General features: G+C 45.8%; 1 protein-coding gene across 1 annotated transcript in view; it reads left to right on the top strand.

The window, feature by feature from the left end:
- The window catches only part of utp18 (UTP18 small subunit processome component), a 29740-nt gene extending 27870 nt beyond the window's left edge, over positions 1-1870 (top strand). The window contains exons 12-13 of the mRNA XM_041217199.1: positions 213-355; positions 1834-1870. Of these exons, the coding sequence (XP_041073133.1) occupies positions 213-355; positions 1834-1858 (168 nt within the window). The 3' untranslated portion in view covers positions 1859-1870. The remainder of the gene's footprint in view (positions 1-212; positions 356-1833) is intronic.
- The last annotated feature ends 22288 nt before the right edge of the window (positions 1871-24158 follow it).

The following is a 24158-nucleotide window of genomic DNA, read 5'->3' as shown; positions in this document are numbered from 1 at the left end:
CACACAACTTCCTGGGGTATAAGTCTGTACCCCATAAAGTTAAACACCGCAGTCACAGGATGCAGAATTCTGGTGATAATGAGCTGCATTTTCAGCATGGTGAAGATTATGGTGCCCTGCAACTATTCAGGGTTTCTGTTCAGCAGGACAGCTGGTAATATTTGAACCCCAGTATTTTAATTTTACTAATAATTCTATATCTTCTCCTGCAGATCCACATCCCGTCCTTCACGGCATTTTCCAATTTCCCAGCGATTGGCCAGAAGATCATTTGCCTGGCACAGGAAATGGACTTCTCTCCCAGGAGTGGCTTCTTCTCCATAGCCACGAACCGAGGCCGAGCCTTGTTGTACAGGTGTGTTTAACATACAGCTCACAACACACATCAAGGCCGTTTGTTTGTATCCAGTCCATCTGGGCATTTTGTAGCTGTTTTTTGGGTTGTATGTTCGTCCTTGATTCAGGTACAATCCTTGGGGAGCAGGTGGTTTGGATGTTAATCCACTGTCCTATCATCCCGCTTCCCAGTGTGTTAATCTGCTCTGATTGATGAGCTGGTGGTGCCTTCCCTCCAGCTGCTGGTTCACGGTGCATTTTGGCGCAAGAAGCTTTCTCTCAGCTTCCTGTTCCTCCTGTAGGGGCTCCTGATAACGTTGGCGGTTTGTCTGTGACGATCCTGTCCTCGTGTGATGCCCACACAAATGAGCTGCAAATGGGAGTCACCATGGAGCAAGTAAGATCAGGAATCCTGGCTCTTCCATTCCCTTCACAGCCCGACTCCTCTACAGTCACCCTGCTTGAGGGTGTCCATTTCTCTCTGTTTGTTTCAGTATCTCTCTCTTTCTGTTTACCTATATCTCTCTATTTTTCTGTAGCTGCATCCCTGCCTCTATTATATTCATATTACTCTTTATGTACGTGCATCTATCTGTCTTTATCTCACTCCATCTACTGAATCTCTCTCTCTACTTCTTTGTCTCTCATTCCTACTATATCTCTCTGCATATTTCTCTCCCCCTCTGAATCTCAGGAACAACAAAGGTCAATGTAAAAACAGAAATACCTGGAAAAACTCAGCAGGTCTGGCAGCATCTGCGGAGAGGGACACAGTTAACGTTTCGAGTCCGAATGACCCTTCGACAGAACTAAGTAAAAATAGAAGAGAGGTGAAATATAAGCTGGTTTTGGGGGGGCTGGGGGGGTGGGGGGGGGGGGGGGGGGGGACAAGAAGAGCTGGATAGAGGGTCAGTAATACGTGGAGATAACCAAAAGATGTCACAGACAAAAGGACAAAGAGGTGTTGAAGGTGGTGATATTATCTGAGGAATGTGTTAATTAAGGGTAGAAAGCAGGACAGGCAAGTTACAGATAGCCCTAGTGGGGGTGGGGTGGGGTGAAGGAATCAAAATGGCTAAAAGGTAGAGATAAAACAATGGATGGAAATACATTTAAAAATAATGAAGACAGAGACCGTCACTGAGGAAGGAAATGTGGCTGTGAAAGCGGGTTTTAGTAAACACCTTGTCAAACACCAGGAGAAAAATGGAAAGCAATGAAAGTGAACAAGGCAAAATAGAGATACGGAAATCCTTTCGGAGAGAAGAGCAATACTTGTAACTGTAACTGTGCTGTAACTGTAATCTAGTCGACTGGTCCCTTCACTCTTTCCAAGTTAAATGGTTGGTGGTTGAAGTCTGTGGAATTAACTTTTAAATTTCACGAATCTGAAAGGAGACCTGTTGGTTAAAAATGCCCAGAGTTTTACTGTTTTTCTAAATATTTCCAGTGTCTTGTTGTTCAGCTCAACTCCTAAATGATTTGGTCTCCTCCTAGGGTGAAGCACTACGCTGACTTCTAATCTGAGACTTTGGTGAGTGAACCACCGCTCATGTTTGCTATTGCTGCTACTATGTGCAGTTCTGTGTGCGTGCATGGGGCTCATTGTGTGGGCTGGGTGTGTACGTGGTCAATAAATGTCAGCCTTGCCTGCAACACCCACATCTGAGAATGACTATAACAGAAGGACTGCAAAGACTCAGTCAGTTACTTCTCTAGCTATACACCGCAAGTCCACCAATACCAGCTCTAGACAGGGAGAGGTGGGCACACAGGAAATCTGACTCCGAGACCCACTAATTCTCCAATTTTCCCTCGCTCTGAGGACAGCTCTTCAATGCAGGAGTGATGAATTAACAGCTTTTCTTAAACTAGCTGGGCAATAAGTTGTGGGTTTCATCACCTCCAATTGCTACGGTCACCAGCAATAGGCCATAACCCAAACCTGGAAACAACAAAGCTCTCGCTATACTGCACGGGGGTGTTATACCCTTCCCACTTACACAGATGATAAAGACAGAATCATACAACACAGAATGTGACCATTCAGCCCATCACACCTGTGCTGGCTCATTGAAAGCTATCCACTCCCTGCTCTTCACTCATAATTCATAAATCTTTCCTTTTCAACTATTTATCCAGTTCTATTTTGGAAGTTATTATTGAATCTACTTTCACTGCCCTTTCATGCAGCACATTCCAGATCGCAGTAGCACTCATTAAAATTGCTGCTCTTCACAGGCGTTGGGCATATTCTTCATGTCATGTTGAAAATAATAAATGAGGTATCTGCTGAAATTGTTTCTTGTCTTTTAGAAAAAGGACCCTATTTTGGACTTTTAGCTTTCCTGGCAGCCTCCTTGGAAACAGCCGTCGCTTTTCACATGGTGCTGCAGATTGAGGAACAATCCCAGCAGTCGGATCACCCTGTACAGGGGTGGCTTATAGCTCGGCCTGTGACACACTGATGTTTTGTAAGGAAATGGAACGCTTTGTTTCCATGAAATAAATTGACAAAACGTGATGGGATTTCAGCTTTACTCCTGTCCCGACCTTTTCTAGATAATAAATGGAATGTGTAAATACAGCTGCAGTGTCAGTGTTGGTGCTGCTGGGTGGTGTAGGTTCCAGTAAAAGACCAGCACCCCTGGGGATGTTGGAGCTGGCCCTGAATCTCCGTGTTTCAAAGCGCATGTCCATGTGAGGTTAATGGTTCCCGTCACATGATCAGCAAATTCCATGGAACTACGGGCCCTGGAAAGAGCCTTCGCCGCGCAGGAGCATGGATCTGATAATCAGGAACGTGAGGAAGGAGCATGCGGATTGGGTGATGTGAAAGCTGGACTCCAGTCTATCATTGGGTGAAGATTTGTATGAAACCTTGCATGACTGAATTTAACCAGTTGGAATACTAGTTCTGCTTCCATCCCATTCCTAATGGAACACTATTCCCTTTATATTTATGATGGGAGTTCAGATCTGCTCCCATTGTGTGAGTGGTGTGTTGCTGAGTATTTGTGCTCTAATACTCATCTGACAGCAGAGGCCTGCTTGAAACTGCTTCAGCACTGAGCACATGGCCCAAATTGTCAGCCAGCATGCTACTCTCAAATGATGTTTTGCTGCATTTGTTAATGGCAACCTGTCACTATTTAATTAAAACTGATATTAACATATAATTCATTCCAAAGAATGTTCACATATAATTAATTAATGCCACATCACATTTAATCTAACTGCTTGGCAATTTATATCAGTGCAATTAAAATGACAACACATCATTTAAGAGATAATTTAAAGCAGCGATGATTGCACTCTGTTCTAGTCAGATAAGTGCTGACAATGTAAAATCAGAAGTCAGATTTAATTGCGTGCAAATCCTATATATCTTTACAATTATATATATAGTATTAGACAAGATTGATATGATCAGAATGCAATATGCACTTCACGGAATCCCATTCACAGAGTGTAGAAGCTTTTTTAAAAAAATTAATTCCACTTGCACAACTCATTGTTAAAAGGTGGCTTTCCTGATGTAGCATGAAATGTCAATACTATTTATATTGCATGTTATTATAAACTTAAATGTTCCACATCTCGTTTCAAGGCATTGCACAAACAGATTAAATTGGCTAGGGACTAACAGGACAGAGGAGTTGCACAGACATGCGTAGACATCTCAATCTAAGTGCTAGGATGAGCAGTGCCAGGGGCATCCTCCGGTATTATGATAGCCAGAAAGTTGCCAGTTCCAGTCCCACTCCAGAAACATAAGCACAAAAATCAGGGCTGACATTTCCAGTGTGGTACTGAACGAGTGCAAGAGTGTCAGAGGTGCCATCTTTGAGATGAGATGTTAAACCAAGGCTCCATCTCCTGACTCAGGCGGATGTAAAAGATCCCACTCACCCCCGGTCTTTTTGAAGGAGAGTGGGGGAGTTCTTCCTGGTATCCTGGCCAATGTTTATCCATCCAACAACATCACTAAAGCAGATTATTGGGATATTACCACTTTGCTGTTTGAGGGAGCTATGTGCAAATTTGGTACAATATAAATGATGCTATATAAATGCAAGTCTTCCTTTCTGTCTTCTGTTCTTAAGCTACTTTGTTGTAGTGATTTTAGCAATTGCTTCAGTGTGTGAGCTGTAAAAGAAATTTGTATTTACACAGCACCTTTAACATAGTGAAACCTCCCAAGCTGCTTCACAGAAATACTGAGACAGAATTTAACACCGACATTTAAGGAGAGATATTAAGGCACAGATGCATGGTCGACAAGGTAGGTTTTAAGAAGTGTCTTAAAGGAGGAAAGAGAGGTGGAGATGTTTGGGGAGGGAATCCCAGAGCTTTGGGCTCAGGCAGCTGAAGGTATAGCCGCCAATGGTGAAGCGATTATAATTTGGGGATGCACAAGAGGGCAGAATTGGAGGACTGCAGTGACCTCACAGAAGGAAGCTACAGAGAAGGAGAGCAGAGGGATTTGAAAACAAGGGTGGGAATTTTAAATTCAAGGCATTTGCAGACTGGGAACCAGTATAACGAACACAGAGTGATGAGTGAACAGGACTTGGTGAGAGTTAGGATATGGACAGCAGAGCTTTGGATGAGCTTAAGTTTATGGAGGGTCTTGTGAGTATTGGGATAGTCAAATCTAGAGGTAGCAAAGGCACAGGTGAGGTTTTCAGCAGCAGATGAGCTGTGGCAGTGATGGTGACGGATGATACCAGGGAGCCAATGAAGTACTTTTGAAATGCAGTCACTGCTCTTGAAATCGTATCAGCCAATTTGCAGACATGAAGTACCCACACTGGTATGATAATGACTAAATACTCTTGTTTTAATGATGTTGGTTGATAGGACATGGGGGACATATACTCTGTTTCAAAATAGTGGCATGGGATATCTGCCATCCACCTCAGATTGGGCCTTAATTCAATGTCTCATCTAAAAGATGATGCTGCCAACAGTGCAGCACTCCCTAAGTTACTGCACTGAAAAACAAGTTACATAGCCCAGGGAGATTTTTCTGACAAAAACAGGAGACAGAGATTGAGAAATGAAGTAAAATGTTTCAGAATGTGTGATTTGACCAGTGCTATTTCTATGTAATTGCTATTTTGTTCACCATTTATTTCTCTGGATCCTTTTGCCCATTAGCCCGTCTCAGAGCTGCATCACCAGTGAATCATTGATGGATTAAAGCAATTGGCTGATTTAGTACAAGCATTTAACTCCAGCCTTGATGCCTTGCTGTTCTATCTATGAACACGCACACAGACACTCACACCATGAGATTTCTGAGCTCTTAATAGCTGAGGCTGTGTCTGTACATCTTTCTCTGTTATGGAATCATGTTCCATGTTGAGTTTCTCAATGGCATTTCTCTTTCAAGAGCAGACAGTAGAGGCTTTAACAATGGACCGGAACTGCATTCAGTGACCAGCCTTCAATACAATCTTACTACTGGAAATTTATTTGAAGAGCACAGAGTACCTGGTAATTATACAGTGTAATACACTAATTCTGGACTCCATTTCAAGCCTCTTTGTCTATTCTCATCTCTTGCATTTATATAGCCCTTTTAACACAGTAAAACATCCCAAGGTATTATCAGACAAAATTTAACAAAGGAGAAGGGAAGGGATCTGGGAACAGAGTTGATCAATGTGATGAGAATTATTGTTCACATGCAGGGTAATCACCAATATAGATTAATTGGGCTGAGTGGCACGTGTCCTGTGTTGTAACTTTTATATGTGAAATCAAATTATGACCCAGCTGTGTTTATTAAATTGTGCCACTAGATGGTACTGTTGTATCAAACTTTCTACTGGACTGGACATTGGTCTTTATTCATTTATTGCCCATCCCTAATTGCCCTTGTGAAGGTAATGATGAGTTGCCTTCTTAAATGGCTGCAGTCCATCTGGTGTAGGAACTCCAACTGCGCTGTTAGGATGGGAGTTCCTGGATTTTGACCCAGCAACAGTGAAGGAATGGCGATTATAGTTCTGGATGGTGTGTGTCTCGGAGGGGAACTTGCAGGTGGTGGTGTTCCCATGTACCTGCTGCCCTTGCCCTTCTAGGTGGTAGAGGTCACAGGTTTGGAAGGTGCTGTTGAAGGAGCCTTGGTGAGTTGCTGATGTGCATTTTGTAGATGGTACACATTGCTGGTGCTGTGCGTTGGTAGACGTGGGAGTGGATGTTGAAGGTGGTGGATGGGGTGCTGATCAAGCAGGGTTGCTTTGTTCTGGATGGTGTAGAGCTTCTTGAGTGTTGTTGGAGCTGCACTTGTGGAGAGTATTCAATCACACTCTTGTCCTGTGCCTTGTTAGATGGTGGACAGGCTGTGAGGAGTCAGGAGGTGGTTTACAGAGGTCCCAGCCTCTGACCTGCTCTTGTAAGAGGGACACTGGTTGGCATTCACCTTAGACCTGAATCAGGCTGTTATAACCAGATGAGGAAGGTTAAGATTCCCCACTCCTTATTTGATCCTGACAGGTTCTTTCAAAAAGTATGTGTTTGCCAATTCAGTGAGTGTTTAACTGTTTATGTGCTGTGACTATATAAGATATAAACATAGGAACATAGAAGCAGGGTTGGCCATTCAGCCCATTGAGCCTGCTGCACCATTCAATATGATCTTGGCTGATCATCCACTTCGATGCCCTTTCCCCACACTATCCCTATGTCCCTTTGTGTCAGGCTTGTTGGGGGCCATGTTTCTATTTTATCTCACTCAAGGGGCCGATGAGCAGATTTCAGAAAGATACATTAGTTTAAAAAAATATGTTGAATATGAAGAAAGAAACAACTTGCTGAGCAAAAATTAAGCAATGTCAAAGCAATAAGTTTATATTTTTAAAACATGAGTAATTAATAAAAATGCTGATTAAACGAAGAGGGTATGTGTGTGTCCGACTCACTCCCAAGCCTCAGGCTGTTTACTCACTCACCCACCCACTGAGAGTAGGTGAGAGCATGTGTTAGTGTGAGGCATCAGGGTGACTGGGAGTGAGCCAGGCACACATACACTCACTCGCTCACACTCACTTACTCACTCACTCTCTCATTTACTCTGTCCCACACATGGACACACAGACCCTCTCCCTCTCACACACACTCACACGCTCACACTCACTCACTCACTCACTCACTCCCACACGCACTCACTCTCATTTACTCTGTCCCACACACGCACACACAGACCCTCTCCCTCTCACACACAATCTCTCCCCTTCAGTCTCTCTCTCACTCACAATCTCTCTCTGGGCCTGCCGCACTTTCTCCCCCCACCCTCCACCCCCAGTCTGCCACCAGCCCCACCGCACATTCACTCCCCAGGCCCTGGCAGCTCTCAGCACATTCACCGCCACTGGTCTTCGCTGCTCCTTCAGTCAGAGGCTGTTTCTCTCCCTTTTCGCTGCTGATAGGTTCACTAGCAAATGTGGGAAAGGAGTGGCTTGTGATTGGAGGAGCAGCAACTTACGAAATCTTGAATTTTACTTATATGTCTTATTGGCATTTTGAACATTGGCTCTGGGGGGCCACACGAAGGGGCTTCGCGGGCCACAATGTACCCCACGGGCTGCCAGTTGGACATGTCTGTTTTACGTCATCAGTATTTAGAAATCTGTCAATTTCTGCTTTAAACATACCCAATGTCTGAGCTCCCACAACCCTCGGATAGAGAATTCCAAAGATTCACAACCTTCTGAGTAAAAGAAGATTCTCCTCATCTCAGTCCTAAGTGGCTTCCCCCTTATTTTGAAATTGTGTCCCCTGGTTCTAGACTCCTCAACCAGGGGAAACACCTTAACCAAAAACAAAAATACCGGGAAAAACTCAGCAGGTCTGACAGCATCGGTGGAGAGGAACACAGTTAACGTTTCAAGTCTGTATGACTCTTCAACAGAAGTAAGGAAATATAGAAAAGAGGTGAAATATAAGCTGGTTTAAGGAGGGATGGGACTGGTAGAGCTGGATAGAGGGCCAGTGATAGGTGGAGGCAAAGATGAGATTGCCAAAGATGTCATAGACAAAAGGACAAAGGGGTGTTGATGGTGGTGATATTATCTAAAGGATGTGCTAATGGGGACATTAAGGGTAGCAAGCAGGCCAAGCTAGTGGCAGATGGCCCTAGTGGGGGTGGGGTGGGGGGAATGGATCGAAATGGGCTAAAAGGTGGAGATAAAACAATAGATTGAGATAAATTTAAAAATAGGTGGGAAAAGAAAAATATATTTTGCATCTGACCTGCATCTGCCCTGTTTATCCCTTTAAGTATTTTGTAGGTTTCAATGAGATCATCTCTTATTCTTCGAAACTAGAGAATACAGGCCCAGTTTCCCCAATCTCTCTTCATAGGACACACAGGTAGGTTTTCATGAGATTTTGGAAAGAACAGAGAATAATATATATTGTATTTAACCCGGCCTAAGTAAAATAATAAAAACACTCCAACTTTCACACACACACACACACACACAAACACAAATAGATTACAGAGTAGGAGGATTGATTAAGTGACACTCTAAGATGATATGGTTCTTGTAGGTTGATGAATTGTGTGGATCCAGGCTGGGCTCAGTGGTCAAGGTGGCTAAAAAATGTAAACGGACAATTTATCTGTTCTTCTGGAGACAACACCTGCTGGGTTGAGTTCTTTAAAAAGGTCTCTGCCTGAGGCACCTGAATAGTCAAGATCAGCAGACAGGGTTCAAAGCTTGCAAGTTGAATAGGGGGAGAGAGAGCGGGAATCTACTCCGGGTCCTGCATCTTCGGTGCCTCATTTTTTTGTGCTGTGTCCTGCAGAGAAAAATAAGTGCTTAAAGACAAAGGGTTAGCTGGCTTGTCATAATCCCCTCTGTCCAACTGTCCAATGACCCAAATATGGTCATTGCTAATGGATTCATTTGCCTGGTTTACATGATTACGTTATGTCTGGGCAAATTCCTTTCATAGCTGGAGTCCCATTGTCCAAGTGATTCCATCTAATAATTTGTCTTCACTCAGTTGACTATCCAGGTGATTGTTGGGATGCTTTGCTAATGGGATAAGAGATGGCCCCCATTCATAATCCTTCAAGGCAGTTGTTCCTGGTGTGGCTTTGCAGACAAGTTGCCTCCCTTTTAATGGTGTTGGAATGTAGAAGGTGCAGTGATGCAAATGTTCAGCCATCTTTGACTGTGATTTAAAATCACTGGAATGTGGCTTTAGTCTTTTTCAAAAGTTAATTAGTGGTTTCCAGCCAGTAAATTCATAAAGTTGTTTTTATAAAGCATAGCTTTTGTAATGCAAGGACTTTTCCTATCTGTGAATGCCCAGTGTGATATAAATCAGATCTTTAGAGAATTGTGCTGATCTGTACAGTATGTGAGGTTTATTTTGTTCGGGTTGTAAGGACATAGCGATGTGATGAATCTGTCAAGCTCAGTTTGACAATAAATCCCAGGAGTTTGCTGAGGCAAGTATTTCATAGGCCCCACAGTCTGAAGTTGTTTGCACAAGAGACTATCTCAGACGGTTCTAGTTATCTTGGATGCCAACTTGTTAATAGAAGCAGTCTATCTAGTGTTCTTGTACCAAAATGCATCACTTTTGAACACAAGTTATGGGAGAGGCAATGATACAGCTTTAAAGGAGCTGCTGCATCGTGGAGCTGTACAAATCTTTGAGTGGATAAGCTGAGAAGGCTGTTCAGTAAAAAAGTAAATAACAGGGTTCTTGGCTTCATTAAACAAAAATGAAGAGCAGGAAAGTTCTGCTGAACTTTTAAAGACACTGGTTAGGCCTCAGCTGGAGTATTGTGCTTAATTCTGGTCACCAAGCTTTAGAAAGGATGTCAAGACCTTGGAGATGGTGCAGAGGAGATTTACTAGAATGGGACCAGGGATGAGGGACTCCAGTTAATACGGAGAGATTGGAGAAGCTGGGGTTGTTCTCCTTAGAGCAGAGAAGGTTAATAGCAGATTTAATTGGGGCATTCAAAATCACGAGGGGTTTGATTGAAAAAGTAAGGAAAGATTGTTTCCAGTGGTAGGGGGCTCAGTAACCAGAGGAAACAAATTTAAGATAATTGGCAAAAGAATCAGAGGAGCCACTTTTTTTTAAACAGTGAGTTGGGATGCGCTGTCTGAAAGGGCGGTGGAAGCAGATTCAAAAGTAACTTACAAAAGAGAATTTAATACATAGCCAAAGGGAAAATTCCTGGACGGTTTCCCCATACCTCCCACCCCCACTACCCACCCACCCTTCTCTAAGCAAAGGTAAGCAGGCAAGCTCAGCACAGACCACAGACTCCAGGCAGAGGATGTTGTGCCCATCAAGCCCATCCCTCCCCCTTTTTCCCTTGATGCATTTCTAATAAGCTTATTGTTAACAAGAACATGGCCAATTGGACTCCATTAAGATTCTCTTCTTCCACTCTCTGTGCCAGGAATCTGTTCCACATACTCGCTGGGGCTTTAGCTAAAAGAATCCCTTCTGCGTTTCCTGGTTTATTTAGATGTCCTCGGTTTGTGAGTATTGGGGTCTTGTGCTGGTTTCTGTTGCTCCAAGTGCAGCAATGAAGACTCTGAGTGTGAAGGCTCACTGCCACTTGATTAGTGGAGCATGTGCTGTGCTGACCTCTCTCTGTCACTGGCTGTTGCAGAGCGCGCTGTGCTGGCTATGTTCTATCAGTAACATTATGCACAGTGAATCTTGTGGAAACGCTTTCATGAATCTGGGGAATTTGGAAATAAAATGAATGCAGTGAGGCAGTGTGTTGGTGATGGGTTAAACGTTGAGTAAACCTCCATAGAGCCGTGATCAGCTGTGCCTGTCTGTAGTCTCCCTGGACCTGTGCAGCCTAAATAATGATGCTGCTGTTTCATTGAACACCCTGCCTTTGCCTGCACTATCACTCACTCCTCTTTAACCTGCTACAGAGAAACTGGAAGTAGAAACTCTCACTGAACTAACAAGAAACATTCCTTCATTATTTTTCCCTTGGGAATGTTGCAAGTGGAAAGATTTGAGAAAACTGACACCATGTCTCATTAACCTTTCGCCCCTGTTCTTGCTGATCTACGTTGGCTCCCAGTCCGGCAATGCCTCAGGTTTAAAATTCTCACCCTTGTTTTCAGATCCTTCCATGATGTTGCCCCTCTCTATCTCTGTAACCTCCTCCTCCGAGATCGCTGCCCTCCACCAATTCTGGCCTACTGAGCATCCCTGATTTCCTTCAGCATTGGGGGCTTTGCCTTTCACTGCCTGGACCCTAAACCCTGAAATTCCCGTCCTAAATCTGTCCGCCTCTCTCTCTAAGACACTCCTTAACAACTTAACTTTTTGACCAAACCTTTGGTTGCCTATCCTTAAATTTCTTATGTGCTCCATGTCAATTTTTGTTTGGCAACATTTGTGACATTTTACAATGTTAAAGGCACTTGTAAATACAATTTGTTGTTGATTTATGATCTGGACTATTCCCGCAGTGATTGTAACCTCCAAGACCTGCTGTTCTGGTCTAAATACCGAATAAACTGACCTTGAACAAGATTGTGACAGGAGTCGGGATAATCCAGAATCAAACAATTGATGTTTGTCACCACTGGGGGATCTTTAAAAGCAAAATGTTTAAAATTCCTTTTCCCAAGTTATGCAGGGAGACAAGTGATCTGAGTTAGTAAAGGATCTAACTAAGGTCAACAGAATGGGCATCATTCATTGGGTGGATTAGTGACTGATTGGGATCAGTGATTGGGTAGATCAGTGACTAACTGGGATCAGTGATTGGCAGATCAGTGAATGGGCGGGTCAGTGATTGGGTGGATCAGTGATTGATTGGGACCAATGATTGGGTGGATCAGTGATTGGGTGGGTCAGTGATCAGGATTAGTAATTGGGTGGATCAGTGATTGGGATTAGTGATTGATCAGGACCAGTGGTTGGGTGGATCAGTGATTGGGTGGGTCAGTGATCGGGATCAGTGATTGGGTGGATCACTGGGTGGATCGGTGATTGGGTGGGGAATTGCAGAGAATGTTAAATACTGAGAGAAAAATAGACACAAGAATAGAAAGAAAAAAAGATCAGAAATGGAAAGACATAAAAAGAGAGAAATAACAGAGAAAAGAATCCGGGTAGACAGATAAAGAGACCAGAGAGGAGAAAGTGGAAAATAATGAGCGAAAGCGATAGAAATAGGCAGATAACAACAGAGTCAGAGAGAGAGAGCAAGACCTCTGCATCTCACATATATTTTAAAGTTTTAATAAATCATGTTTCACATAGTCTCGATAATCCCACCTGATCCCAGGATCAACAGAGCATTAAAGAGCCAGTCTGATTGATGGAGCAAGTACAAGCTCCACGAACAAGTGAATTTATTACAGGCATAGATGAACTGGAACGAATTTCAATCCTAGAGTGAGGAGCCTGAAACAAGAAGTATGTTTGAGCAAAGATCCCAGTGGATGAGACGAGGGCACAACAATTGCCACGGCCTCAAATTCAGCACAGCTTGTTTGTCAGTGGGGTTGGTTCCTGAAATAAGACTGATCTTTAATCAAACCAAAGTGGGAGGTAAGGTTTGAGTGAGTCTGGCCTGACCCCCTCCCCCTCCCCTCCTCTCCTCAGCAGTACTGTGAGAGGTGATAACAGAAGATGATCCAGTTACATTGAGACCATCATTCAATCTGACAATTGCAGGATCAGTTTAAAAACACAACAGAGCCAGATTTTCACAAAGAACACATTTGAAAAATAAGCTAGGAATTACCTAACTAACCACCAATTTAAGATTATCAGTGGGGTTCACAATGTGGCTCACTTATGCTTCCCAGAAGCTACATGTATTCGTAGGCAGGACCTGTCCCCCGTAGACAAAGGGAACCTGTCCAGGCATTGTGTCTTTTTTGATTCAGCAAAAGCATAGGGGCAATGTTCCCTGGTGCTTTCTCCATGGTAATGCCTCGACCAATTAGAATCGACTTGCCAACCAATCAGCACCCTTTGACCCTGCAGTATAAATCGTTGCTCCTTTTGAAATTTGGTATTCTTGCATCTGTCCTGATGAGTGCAAGACGAAAAATTTTGACAGCATGTCTCTATTTTTCAGCAATACTCATTCTGTCCTACCAAATGATTCCATTTGAAAAGTTTCAGCTCAACATTAGATGCAAGTTAATTTCCTTTAATGGAATCCAACCTTCTTACTTCCCAGAAGAAGCCTTCCATCGCTCTTTTACAATCTAAAGTGAATGTCACCAAATTAAATTCAGTCCAGACTCTGATTGACTGAATTAAATCCTCCCTTCGAAAATCTTCATGGGTTAAATCAGCCTCAATTCACACATCAACAGAAACACCAAATGTTAATCCAGCTCCCTCACACTGTCACTCAGTAACCCCTCCCCCCAGCGCCCTGTGTTACTGACTGTATCTCTACTGATGTTAATCCAGCTCCCTCACACTGTCACTCAGTAAACCCTCTACCCCAGCGCCCTGTGTTACTGACTGTATCCCTACTGATGTTAATCCAGCTCCCTCACACTGTCACTCAGTAACCCCTCCCCCCAGCGCCCTGTGTTACTGACTGTATCCCTACTGATGTTAATCCAGCTCCCTCACACTGTCACTCAGTAACCCCTCCCCCCAGCACCCTGTGTTACTGACTGTATCTCTACTGATGTTAATCCAGCTCCCTCACACACTCAGTAAACCCTCTACCCCAGCGCCCTGTGTTACTGACTGTATCCCTACTGATGTTAATCCAGCTCCCTCACACTGTCACTCAGTAACCCCTCCCCCCAGCGCCCTGTGTTACTGACTGTATCCCTACTGATGTTAATCCAGCTCCCTCACACACTCAGTAACCCCTCCCCCCAGCACCCTGTGTTACTGACTGTATCCCTACTGATGTTAATCCAGCTCCCTCACACACTCAGTAACCCCTCTCCATGCACCAATTGGGCAGAATGGCCTCTATGTGCCCAATTCTAAATCTCTGTTGTGCTTTTGGAAACACCCAGCATCAGCCCTGTTCAATGTGACACTCACCCTGACCCCGCTTCATATTGCTTGTAAACTGCAGTCTCCCTGCCTGGTGTTTATTAACATTAGGCTGCTGCCTCCCTGCCTGGTGTTTATTAGATATGTTGAAAGCTGCTGAATCTGTGCAAACTCTTCATTTTAGTCCCTTTATCCAAAATGAAAATGATGGCCTGTACCTGATCTCCAAACCGAGAGCGCTGGCCAGACCAGGTCACGGGGCATGTGTAAGTGTGTTATGATCTGAAACTGCAGAACGCTCCTAGTGTGAGGCAGAACGGCAGCTCTCAATTCAACGCATTAGCGCAGGCAGAGGCAGGCACTGATTTCCCATCGTCACTCCAATTTCCTCTATTCTCCTGACCGCTGCTGTGATACAGTTACACCGCTGCTGTGATGCAGTTACACCTGTGCTGTGATGCAATTACACCTGTGCTGTGATGCAGTTACACCTGTGCTGTGATGCAATTACACCGGTGCTGTGATGCAGTTACACCGGTGCTGTGATACAGTTACACCGCTGCTGTGATGCAGTTACACCGGTGCTGTGATGCAGTTACACCTGTGCTGTGATACAGTTACACCTGTGCTGTGATGCAATTACACCGGTGCTGTGATGCAGTTACACCGGTGCTGTGATACAGTTACACCGCTGCTGTGATGCAGTTACACCGGTGCTGTGATGCAGTTACACCGGTGCTGTGATGCAGTTACACCGGTGCTGTGATACAGTTACACCGGTGCTGTGATGCAGTTACACCTGTGCTGTGATACAGTTACATCGGTGCTGTGATGCAGTTAAACCTGTGCTGTGATGCAGTTAAACCTGTGCTGTGATACAGTTACATCGGTGCTGTGATGCAGTTAAACCTGTGCTGTGATGCAGTTACACCTGTGCTGTGATGCAATTACACCGGTGCTGTGATGCAGTTACACCTGTGCTGTGATACAGTTACACCTGTGCTGTGATGCAGTTAAACCTGTGCTGTGATGCAGTTAAACCTGTGCTGTGATACAGTTACACCGGTGCTGTGATGCAGTTACACCGGTGCTGTGATGCAGTTACACCGATGTTGTGATACGGTTACACGGGTGCTGTGATGCAATTACACCGGTGCTGTGATGCAGTTACACCTGTGCTGTGATACAGTCACACCGGTGCTGTGATGCAGTTACACCGGTGCTGTGATGCAGTTACACCGGTGCTGTGATACAGTTACACCTGTGCTGTGATACAGTTACACCTGTGCTGTGATGCAGTTACACCGGTGCTGTGATACAGTTACACCGGTGCTGTGATACAGTTACACCGGTGCTGTGATACAGTTACATCTGTGCTGTGATACAGTTACACCGGTGCTGTGATGCAATTACACCTGTGCTGTGATACAGTTACACCTGTGCTGTGATGCAGTTAAACCTGTGCTGTGATACAGTTACACCAGTGCTGTGATGCAGTTATACCTGTGCTGTGATACAGTCACACCGGTGCTGTGATGCAATTACACCTGTGCTGTGATACAGTTACACCGGTGCTGTAATGCAGTTACACCTGTGCTGTGATACAGTTACACCTGTGCTGTGATACGGTTACACTGATGCTGTGATGCAGTTACACCGGTGCTGTGATGCAGTTACACCGGTGCTGTGATGCAGTTACACCTGTGCTGTGATACAGTCACACCGGTGCTGTGATGCAGTTACACCTGTGCTGTGATACAGTTACACCGGTGCTGTGATACAGTTACACCTGTGCTGTGATACAGTTACACCTGTGCTGTGATGCAGTTACACCGGTGCTGTGATACAGTTACACCGGTGCTGTGATACAGTTACACCTATGCTGTGATACAGTTACACCGATGCTGTGATGCAGTTACACCTGTGCTGTGATACAGTTACACCTGTGCTGTGATGCAGTTACACCTGTGCTGTGATACAGTTACACCGGTGCTGTGATACAGTTACACCGGTGCTGTGATACAGTTACACCTGTGCTGTGATGCAGTTACACCGGACCTGTGATACGGTTACACTGGGGCTGTGATGCTACCGTTGGGTGGAATACATTTAAAAATAATGGAAATAGGTGGGAAAAGAAAAATCTATATAAATTATTGGAAGAAACAGAAAGGGCGTGGGGATGGAGGAGAGAGCTCAAGATCTAAAGTTGTTGAATTCAATATTCAGTCTGGAAGGCTGTAAAGTGCCTAGTCGGAAGATGAGGTGCTGTTCCTCCAGTTTGCGTTGAGCTTCACTGGAACAATGCAGCAAGCCAAGGACAGACATGTGGGCATGAGAGCAGGGTGGGGTGTTAAAATGGCAAGCAACAGGGAGGTTTGAGTAATGCTTATGGGCAGACCAAAGGTGTTCTGCAAAGCGGTCACCCAGTCTGTGTTTGGTCTCTCCAATGCAGAGGAGACCGCATTGGGAGCAACGAATGCAGTAGACTAAGTTGGGGGAAATGCAAGTGAAATGCTGCTTCACTTGAAAGGAGTGTTTGGGCCCTTGGACAGTGAGGAGAGAGGAAGTGAAGGGGCAGGTGTTGCATATTTTGCGTTTGCATGGGGAGGTGCTGTTGGTGGGGGTTGAGGAGTAGGGAGTGATGGAGAAGTGGACCAGGGTGTCCCGGAGGGAGCGATCCCTACGGAATGCTGATAGGTGGGGTGAAGGGAAGATGTGTTTGGTGGTGGCATCATGCTGGAGTTGGCGGAAATGGCGGAGGATGATCCTTTGAATGCGGAGGCTGGTGGGGTGATAAGTGAGGACAAGGGGGACCCTATCATGTTTCTGGGAGGGAGGAGAAGGCGTGAGGGCGGATGCGCGGGAGATGGGCTGGACACGGTTGAGGGCCCTGTCAACGACCGTGGGTGGAAAACCTCGGTTAAGGAAGAAGGAGGACATGTCAGAGGAACTGTTTTTGAAGGTAGCATCATCAGAACAGATGCGACGGAGGCAAAGGAACTGAGAGGATGGGATGGAGTCCTTACAGGAAGCGGGGTGTGAGGAGCTGTAGTCGAGGTAGCTGTGGGAGTCGATAGGCTTGTAATGGATATTGGTGGACAGTCTATCACCAGAAATTGAGACAGAGAGGTCAAGAAAGGGAAGGGAAGTGTCAGAGATGGATCACGTGAAAATGATGGAGGGGTGGAGATTGGAAGCAAAATTAATAAATTTTTCCAAGTCCCGACGAGAGCATGAAGCGGCACCGAAGTAATCATCGATGTACCGGAGAAAGAGTCGTGGGAGGGGGCCGGAGTAGGACTGCAACAAGGAATGTTCCACATACCCTATAAAGAGACAGGCATAACTGGGGCCCATGCGGGTACCCATAGCCACACCTTTTATTTGGAGGAAGTGAGAGGAGTTAAAGGAGAAATTGTTCAGTGTGAGAACAAGTTCAGCCAGACGGAGGAGAGTAATGGTGGATGGGGATTGTTCGGGCCTCTGTTCGAGGAAGAAGCTAAGGGCCCTCAGACCATCCTGGTGGGGGATGGAGGTGTAGAGGGATTGGACGTCCATGTTGAAGAGGAAGCGGTTGGGGCCAGGGAACTGGAAATTGTTGATGTGACGTAAGGTGTCAGAGGAATCACGGATGTAGGTGGGAAGGGAGTGGGCAAGGGGAGAGAGAAGGGAGTCAAGATAGCAAGAAATGTGTTCCGTGGGGCAGGAACAGGCTGACATGATCGGTCTACTGGGACAGTCCTGTTTGTGGATTTTGGGTAGGAGGTAGAAGCGGGCCGTCCGAGGTTAGGTGACTATCAGGTTGGAAGCTGTGGGAGGAACATCTCCAGAGGAGATGAGGTCAGTGACTGTCCTGGAAACAATGGCTTGATGTTCAGTGGTGGGGTCATGGTCCAGGGAGAGGTAGGAGGAAGTGTCTGCGAGTTGACGCTCATCCTCCGCGAGCTAGAGGTCAGTGCGCCAGACAACAACAGCACCACCCTTGTCAGCGGGTTTGATGACAATGTCAGGGTTGGACCTGAGAGAACGGAGTGCAGTAAGTTCAGAAAGAGACAGGTTAGAATGGGTGAAAGGAGCAGAGAAATTGAGACGACTAATGTCGCGCCGACAGTTCCCAATGAAAAGATCAAGAGACGGTAAGAATCCAGAGGGAGGGGTCCAGGTGGAGGGAGAATATTGGAGGTGGGTAAAAGGATCCGTTGAATGGGGAGAGGACTCCTGCCCAAAGAAGTAGCCCGGAGACGAAGACGGCGGAAGAAGAGTTCAGCATCGTGCCGAGCCTGAAATTCATTGAGATGAGGGTGTAAGGATATGAAACTAAGTCCTTTGCTGAGCACTGAACGTTCAGCATCGGAGAGGGGAAGGTCAGGGGGTATAGTGAATACACGGCCGGGGCTGGGATTGGAAGATGGGGTGGGGACGGAGGGACGGGCAGGGGTGGAGGGTCCTAGATGGGTGTTGGTATCGATGAGTTGTTGGAGTTTGCGTTCCTTAGCATTTGAGAGAAAGAGAAAAAGTTTCTTGTTGAGGCGTCGGATGAGACGAAGAATAAAATGAAACTGGGGGCACGCGCAGCTTTGAAAAAGGGTACAGCAGTGCTGCTGGAGGGAGAGGTCGAGTGTGTTCATATGGCGACGCATGGCACTGAGTGTGGATCTCAGAATATGGCAAGAACAGCAGTCTGAGAAACGTTTTATGTCCCGGAGATACCTGTAATCCTGGGTGGGTTTGAAACATGAGGGGTGGAATTTCATTTGAAATCCACGTGGGGTAAGTTGGAGACGGAGACAGTCACTGAGAAAGGAGGTATGGCTGTGAAAGCGGGTTTTAGTAAACACCTTGTCAAACACCAGGCGAGAAACGGAAAGCAATGAAGGCGAACAAGGCAAAAGAGAGATACTGAAATCCTTTCGGAGAGAAGAGCAATAATTCTTCATGGTAGGCATTCCTTGAAAAGAAGTGGCAGTCAATTAAACACAGAGATAAAAACAAAAAATTGCGGATGCTGGAAATCCAAAACAAAAACAGAATTACCTGGAAAAACTCAGCAGGTCTGGCAGCATCAGCAAAGAGGAGCAAGGTTGACGTTTCGAGTCCTCATGACCCTTCAGCAGAACTAAGTAGAAATAGGAAAGGGGTGAAATATAAGCTGGTTTAAGGGGGTGTGGGGTGGGTTGTTGGGACAAGCAAGCTGTGATAGGAGGAGATAACCAAAAGATGTCACAGACAAAAGAACAAAGAGGTGTTGAAGGTGGTGATAGTATCTAAAAGAATGTGCTAGGTTAAGAGTGGAGAGCTGGACAAGCAAGGTAGCTCTAGTTGGGGTTGGGGTGAAATAACCAATGGGTGGAATCCATTTAAAAATAATGGAAATAGGTGGAAAAAGAAAAATCTATATAAATTATTGGAAAAAACAAAAGGAAGGGGGAAGAAATGGAAGGTGGGTGGGGATGGAGGAGGGAGTTTAAGATCTAAAGTTGTTGAACTCAATATTCAGTCCGGAAGGCTGTAAAGTGTCTAGTCGGAAGATGAGGTGCTGTTCCTCCAGTTTGCGTTGGGCTTCACTGGAACAATGCAGCAAGCCAAGGACAGACATGTGGGCAAGAGAGTAGGGTGGAGTGTTAAAATGGCAAGCGACAGGGAGGTTTGGGTCATTCTTGCGGACAGACCGCAGGTGTTCTGCAAAGCGGTCGCCCAATTTAAGTTTGGTCTCTCCAATGTAGAGGAGACCACATTGGGAGCAGCGAATGCAGTAGACTAAGTTGGGGGAAATGCAAGTGAAATGCTGCTTCACTTGAAAGGAGTGTTTGGCCCCTTGGACAATGAGGAGAGAGGAAGTGAAGGGGCAAGTGTTACATCTTTTGCGTGGGCATGGGGAGGTGCCGTGGGAGGGGGTTGAGGAGTAGGGGATGATGGAGGAGTGGACCAGGGTGTCACGGAGGGAATGATCCCTACGGAATGCCGCTGTGGGGGTGAAGGGAAGATGTGTTTGGTGGTGGCATCATGCTGGAGTTGGCGGAAATGGCGGAGGATGAACCTATGAATACGGAGGCTGGTGGGGTGATAAGTGAGGACAAGGGGGACCCTACCATGTTTCTGGGAGGGAGGAGAAGGCGTGAAGGCAGATGCGCGGGAGATGGGCCGGACAAGGTTGAGGGCCCTGTCAACGACCGTGGGTGGAAAACCTCGGTTAAGGAAGAAGGAGGACATGTCAGAGGAACTGTTTTTGAAGGTAGCATCATCAGAACAGATGCGACGGAGGCGAAGGAACTGAGAGAATGGGATGGAGTCCTTACAGGAAGCGGGGTGTGAGGAGCTGTAGTCGAGGTAGCTGTGGGAGTCGGTAGGTTTGTAATGGATATTGGTGGACAGTCTATCACCAGAGATTGAGACAGCGAGGTCAAGGAAGGGAAGGGAAGTGTCAGAGATGGACCACGTGAAAATGATGGAGGGGTGGAGATTGGAAGCAAAATTAATAAATTTTTCCAGGTCCCGATGAGAGCATGAAGCGGCACCGAAGTAATCATCGATGTACCGGAGAAAGAGTTGTAGGAGGGGGGCCGGAGTAGGACTGCAACAAGGAATGTTCCACATACCCCATAAAGAGACAGGCATAACTGGGGCTGGGATACATTACACCGGTGCTGTCGTACAGTTACACTGGTGCTGGGATACAGTTACACAGATGTATTATGCAGCTATATTGGTGCTGCGATACAGTTACACTGGTGCTGTGATGCAGTTACACTGGTGCTGCGATGCAGTTACACTGGTGCTGCGATGCAGTTATAGTGATATCAGGGAACAACAGCAGCAATCACTTGCATTTACATAGCATCTTTAAAATAGTAACATATTCTAAGGCGCTTCACAGGCGCGATTATCAAATAAAATGTAACACTGAAGCACATGGGGAGATATTATGACAGATTGATATTGACAGCTGAGTTTTGGAGGGTAGAATGTGGGAGATCAGTCAGGAGTACATTGGAATGGTTGAGTCCAAAGGTAACAAAGTCTTGACCGGGAGCTTCAGCAGCAGATGAGCTGTGACAGAGCAGAGTCAGACGATGTTACACAGGTGGAGAAAGGGGCTAGTGATGGCACGGGTTTGTGGTCTCGGGGTTAACAATGACACGAAGGTTGCAAACAGACTAGTTTGGCTTCAAACAGCCGGTGGTTTGTTGTGAGGTAGAGTTGGGTGTCAGGGCACCATATGAAAACTGATGCTGTGTTTACAGCTACACTGCTGCTGGGATATGAGGGTGAGGGTGGATCTCTGTACAGATGGCTCTGCACTCTCCAGTAATATTACTTCCAACAGTTTTCTACAAGTCACTGATAATTTCTAGGTGCTGTGTTGTGGGATGTGGAAGATTGAGCCGAGGCCTGGGCGGTGGGGGGCGATTTGGATGGATGTTTAAAATCTCACTGGCAGGGGAGCAGGTGTCCTGGTTAACATTCTTCCCTCAACCAAAGACACCAAAAATAGGTTTACTGTTCTTATGTCATTCGCTGTTTGTGGGATCTTCCTTTGCACAAAATAGCTGCACCACACCTCAAAGTGATTTTACAGAGTATTCCTGGGAAAGAGTTAAATAAACATGTCTCCTGTGTTAGGTTTTGTTGAGTATAAGCTGCAGTGACAGTGGTACACGATACAACCACACCAATTTCATTATTATAACCCAATCTTCCCCAGAAATTAGATTTTTCAGATAATTAACCTGTCTAATAATAGATCTGACAAGATATGCAGAACAGACAGAGTACCAACTAGAGAGAGAGAGACAGACAGACAGACACAGAGATTGAAAGACAGAGTAAGAATAGTATTCACTCAGGCCACATCCTGATTAATGTCATTCTTTCAGAAACCCACCCCCTCCTAATTTCTCAGAATTCTTAGCCCCGCTTTCTTCACTGAGACAGATGGCAAGAGGAGAGGGAAAGAGATAGAGAGAGAGGAGAGGGAAAGAGATAGTGAGAGAGAGGAGAGGGAAAGAGATAGTGAGAGAGGAGAGGGAAAGAGATAGTGAGAGAGGAGAGGGAAAGAGATAGAGAGAGAGGAGAGGGAAAGAGAGAGAGGAGGGAGAAAGAGATAGAGGGACAGGAGGGGGAAAAAGATAGCGAGAGATGAGAGGGAAAGAGATAGAGAGAAAGGAAAGTGAGTGACAGAGCAAGAAAAAAGACAGAAAGAATAAGATAGGGAGAGAACAAGAAGCAGAGACGCAACAGAAAGATTGAGAGATGGAAAGAGAGACAGAAAAAACAGATTGTGAAGAAAGTCTGTCTGTCTGTCTGTCTGTCTGTCTGTCTCTGGTTGGTACTCTGTCTGTTCTGCATTCCTTGTCAGATTTATTATTAGACAGGTTAATTACCTGAAAAATCAAATTTCTGGGGAAAATTGGGTTATAATAATGAAACAGATAGGAAGTGAGACAGGGGCAGAGGAAGGGAGGACAGTACAAAGTGTGTGTGTGTGTGTGTGTGTGTGTGTGAGAGAGAGAGAGAGAGAGAGAGAGACAGAGAGAGAGAGAGAGAGAGAGAGAGAGAGAGTGAGGGCTAGTGACCAAAGGGGATGAGGACATTCTGACTGTCCTTCCATCTGAGATCACAGTTGGGGAGTAATGACTGACCTATGGCCGATCAGGTAAATGCACAGCCCCAGACCATTCGAATTCAGATGTGGTTACCATGGCAATGCTAGTCAAACACGGGCACTTCCTCAACACTTGCTGTTTTTTAAAACTGTCAATTGCAAGATAATAGTTGCTCTGCATTGCTTCCAATCTCACTGACCTTGACTGTGAGATACCCACAGTTGCTGTGGGACAGTGAATTTTTTCTCGAGACTGTGGTCTTCACAGGGAGTGGAAGGGCTAAGGCTGGTTCTCTCCATTTATCAAATGCAAAACAGCCATAGTTCATCAGCTGACACAGAACATGACGATCGCCTCAACTCCCACTCCTCACCATCCACTTCCAGCCCTCTGTCACACTGCTCCTCTTACCTCCCCTCTATCATCTCTCACTCCATCTCAAGCTCCCACTCTCCTCCCACACCCCTCCCCTTGTATGTTAAAAACTCATCCATTTTATATTTTCTCAAGATTCTCTCGCATTCCTGGAATCTTGTGCATGGCTCTGAGGGTAACTGGGTGACAGTGTGAGGGAGCTGGATTAACATCAGTAGAGATACAGTCAGTAACACAGGGCACAGGGGGAGAGGGGTTACTGAGTGATAGTGTGAGGGAGATGGATTAACATCTGTAGAGATACAGTCAGTAACACAGGGCACAGGGGGAGAGGGGTTACTGAGTGATAGTGTGAGGGAGATGGATTAACATCTGTAGAGATACAGTCAGTAACACAGGGCGCTGGGGGGAGGGGTTACTGAGTGACAGTGTGAGGGAGCTGGATTAACATCAGTAGAGATACAGTCAGTAACACAGGGCGCTGGGGGAGAGGGGTTACTGAGTGACAGTGTGAGGGAGCTGGATTAACATCAGTAGAGTTACAGTCAGTAACACAGGGCGCTGGGGGGAGAGGGGTTACTGAGTGACAGTGTGAGGGAGCTGGATTAACATCAGTAGAGATACAGTCAGTAACACAGGGCGCTGGGGGGAGAGGGGTTACTGAGTGACAGTGTGAGGGAGCTGGATTAACATCAGTAGAGTTACAGTCAGTAACACAGGGCGCTGGGGGGAGAGGGGTTACTGAGTGACAGTGTGAGGGAGCTGGATTAACATCAGTAGGGATACAGTCAGTAACACAGGGCACTTGGGGGGGTGAGGGGTTACTGAGTGACAGTG

This window comes from Carcharodon carcharias, chromosome 22, assembly GCF_017639515.1.
Source record: "Carcharodon carcharias isolate sCarCar2 chromosome 22, sCarCar2.pri, whole genome shotgun sequence".
Classification (NCBI taxonomy): domain Eukaryota; kingdom Metazoa; phylum Chordata; class Chondrichthyes; order Lamniformes; family Lamnidae; genus Carcharodon; species Carcharodon carcharias.
This window is presented reverse-complemented; position numbering and strand designations above follow the sequence as displayed.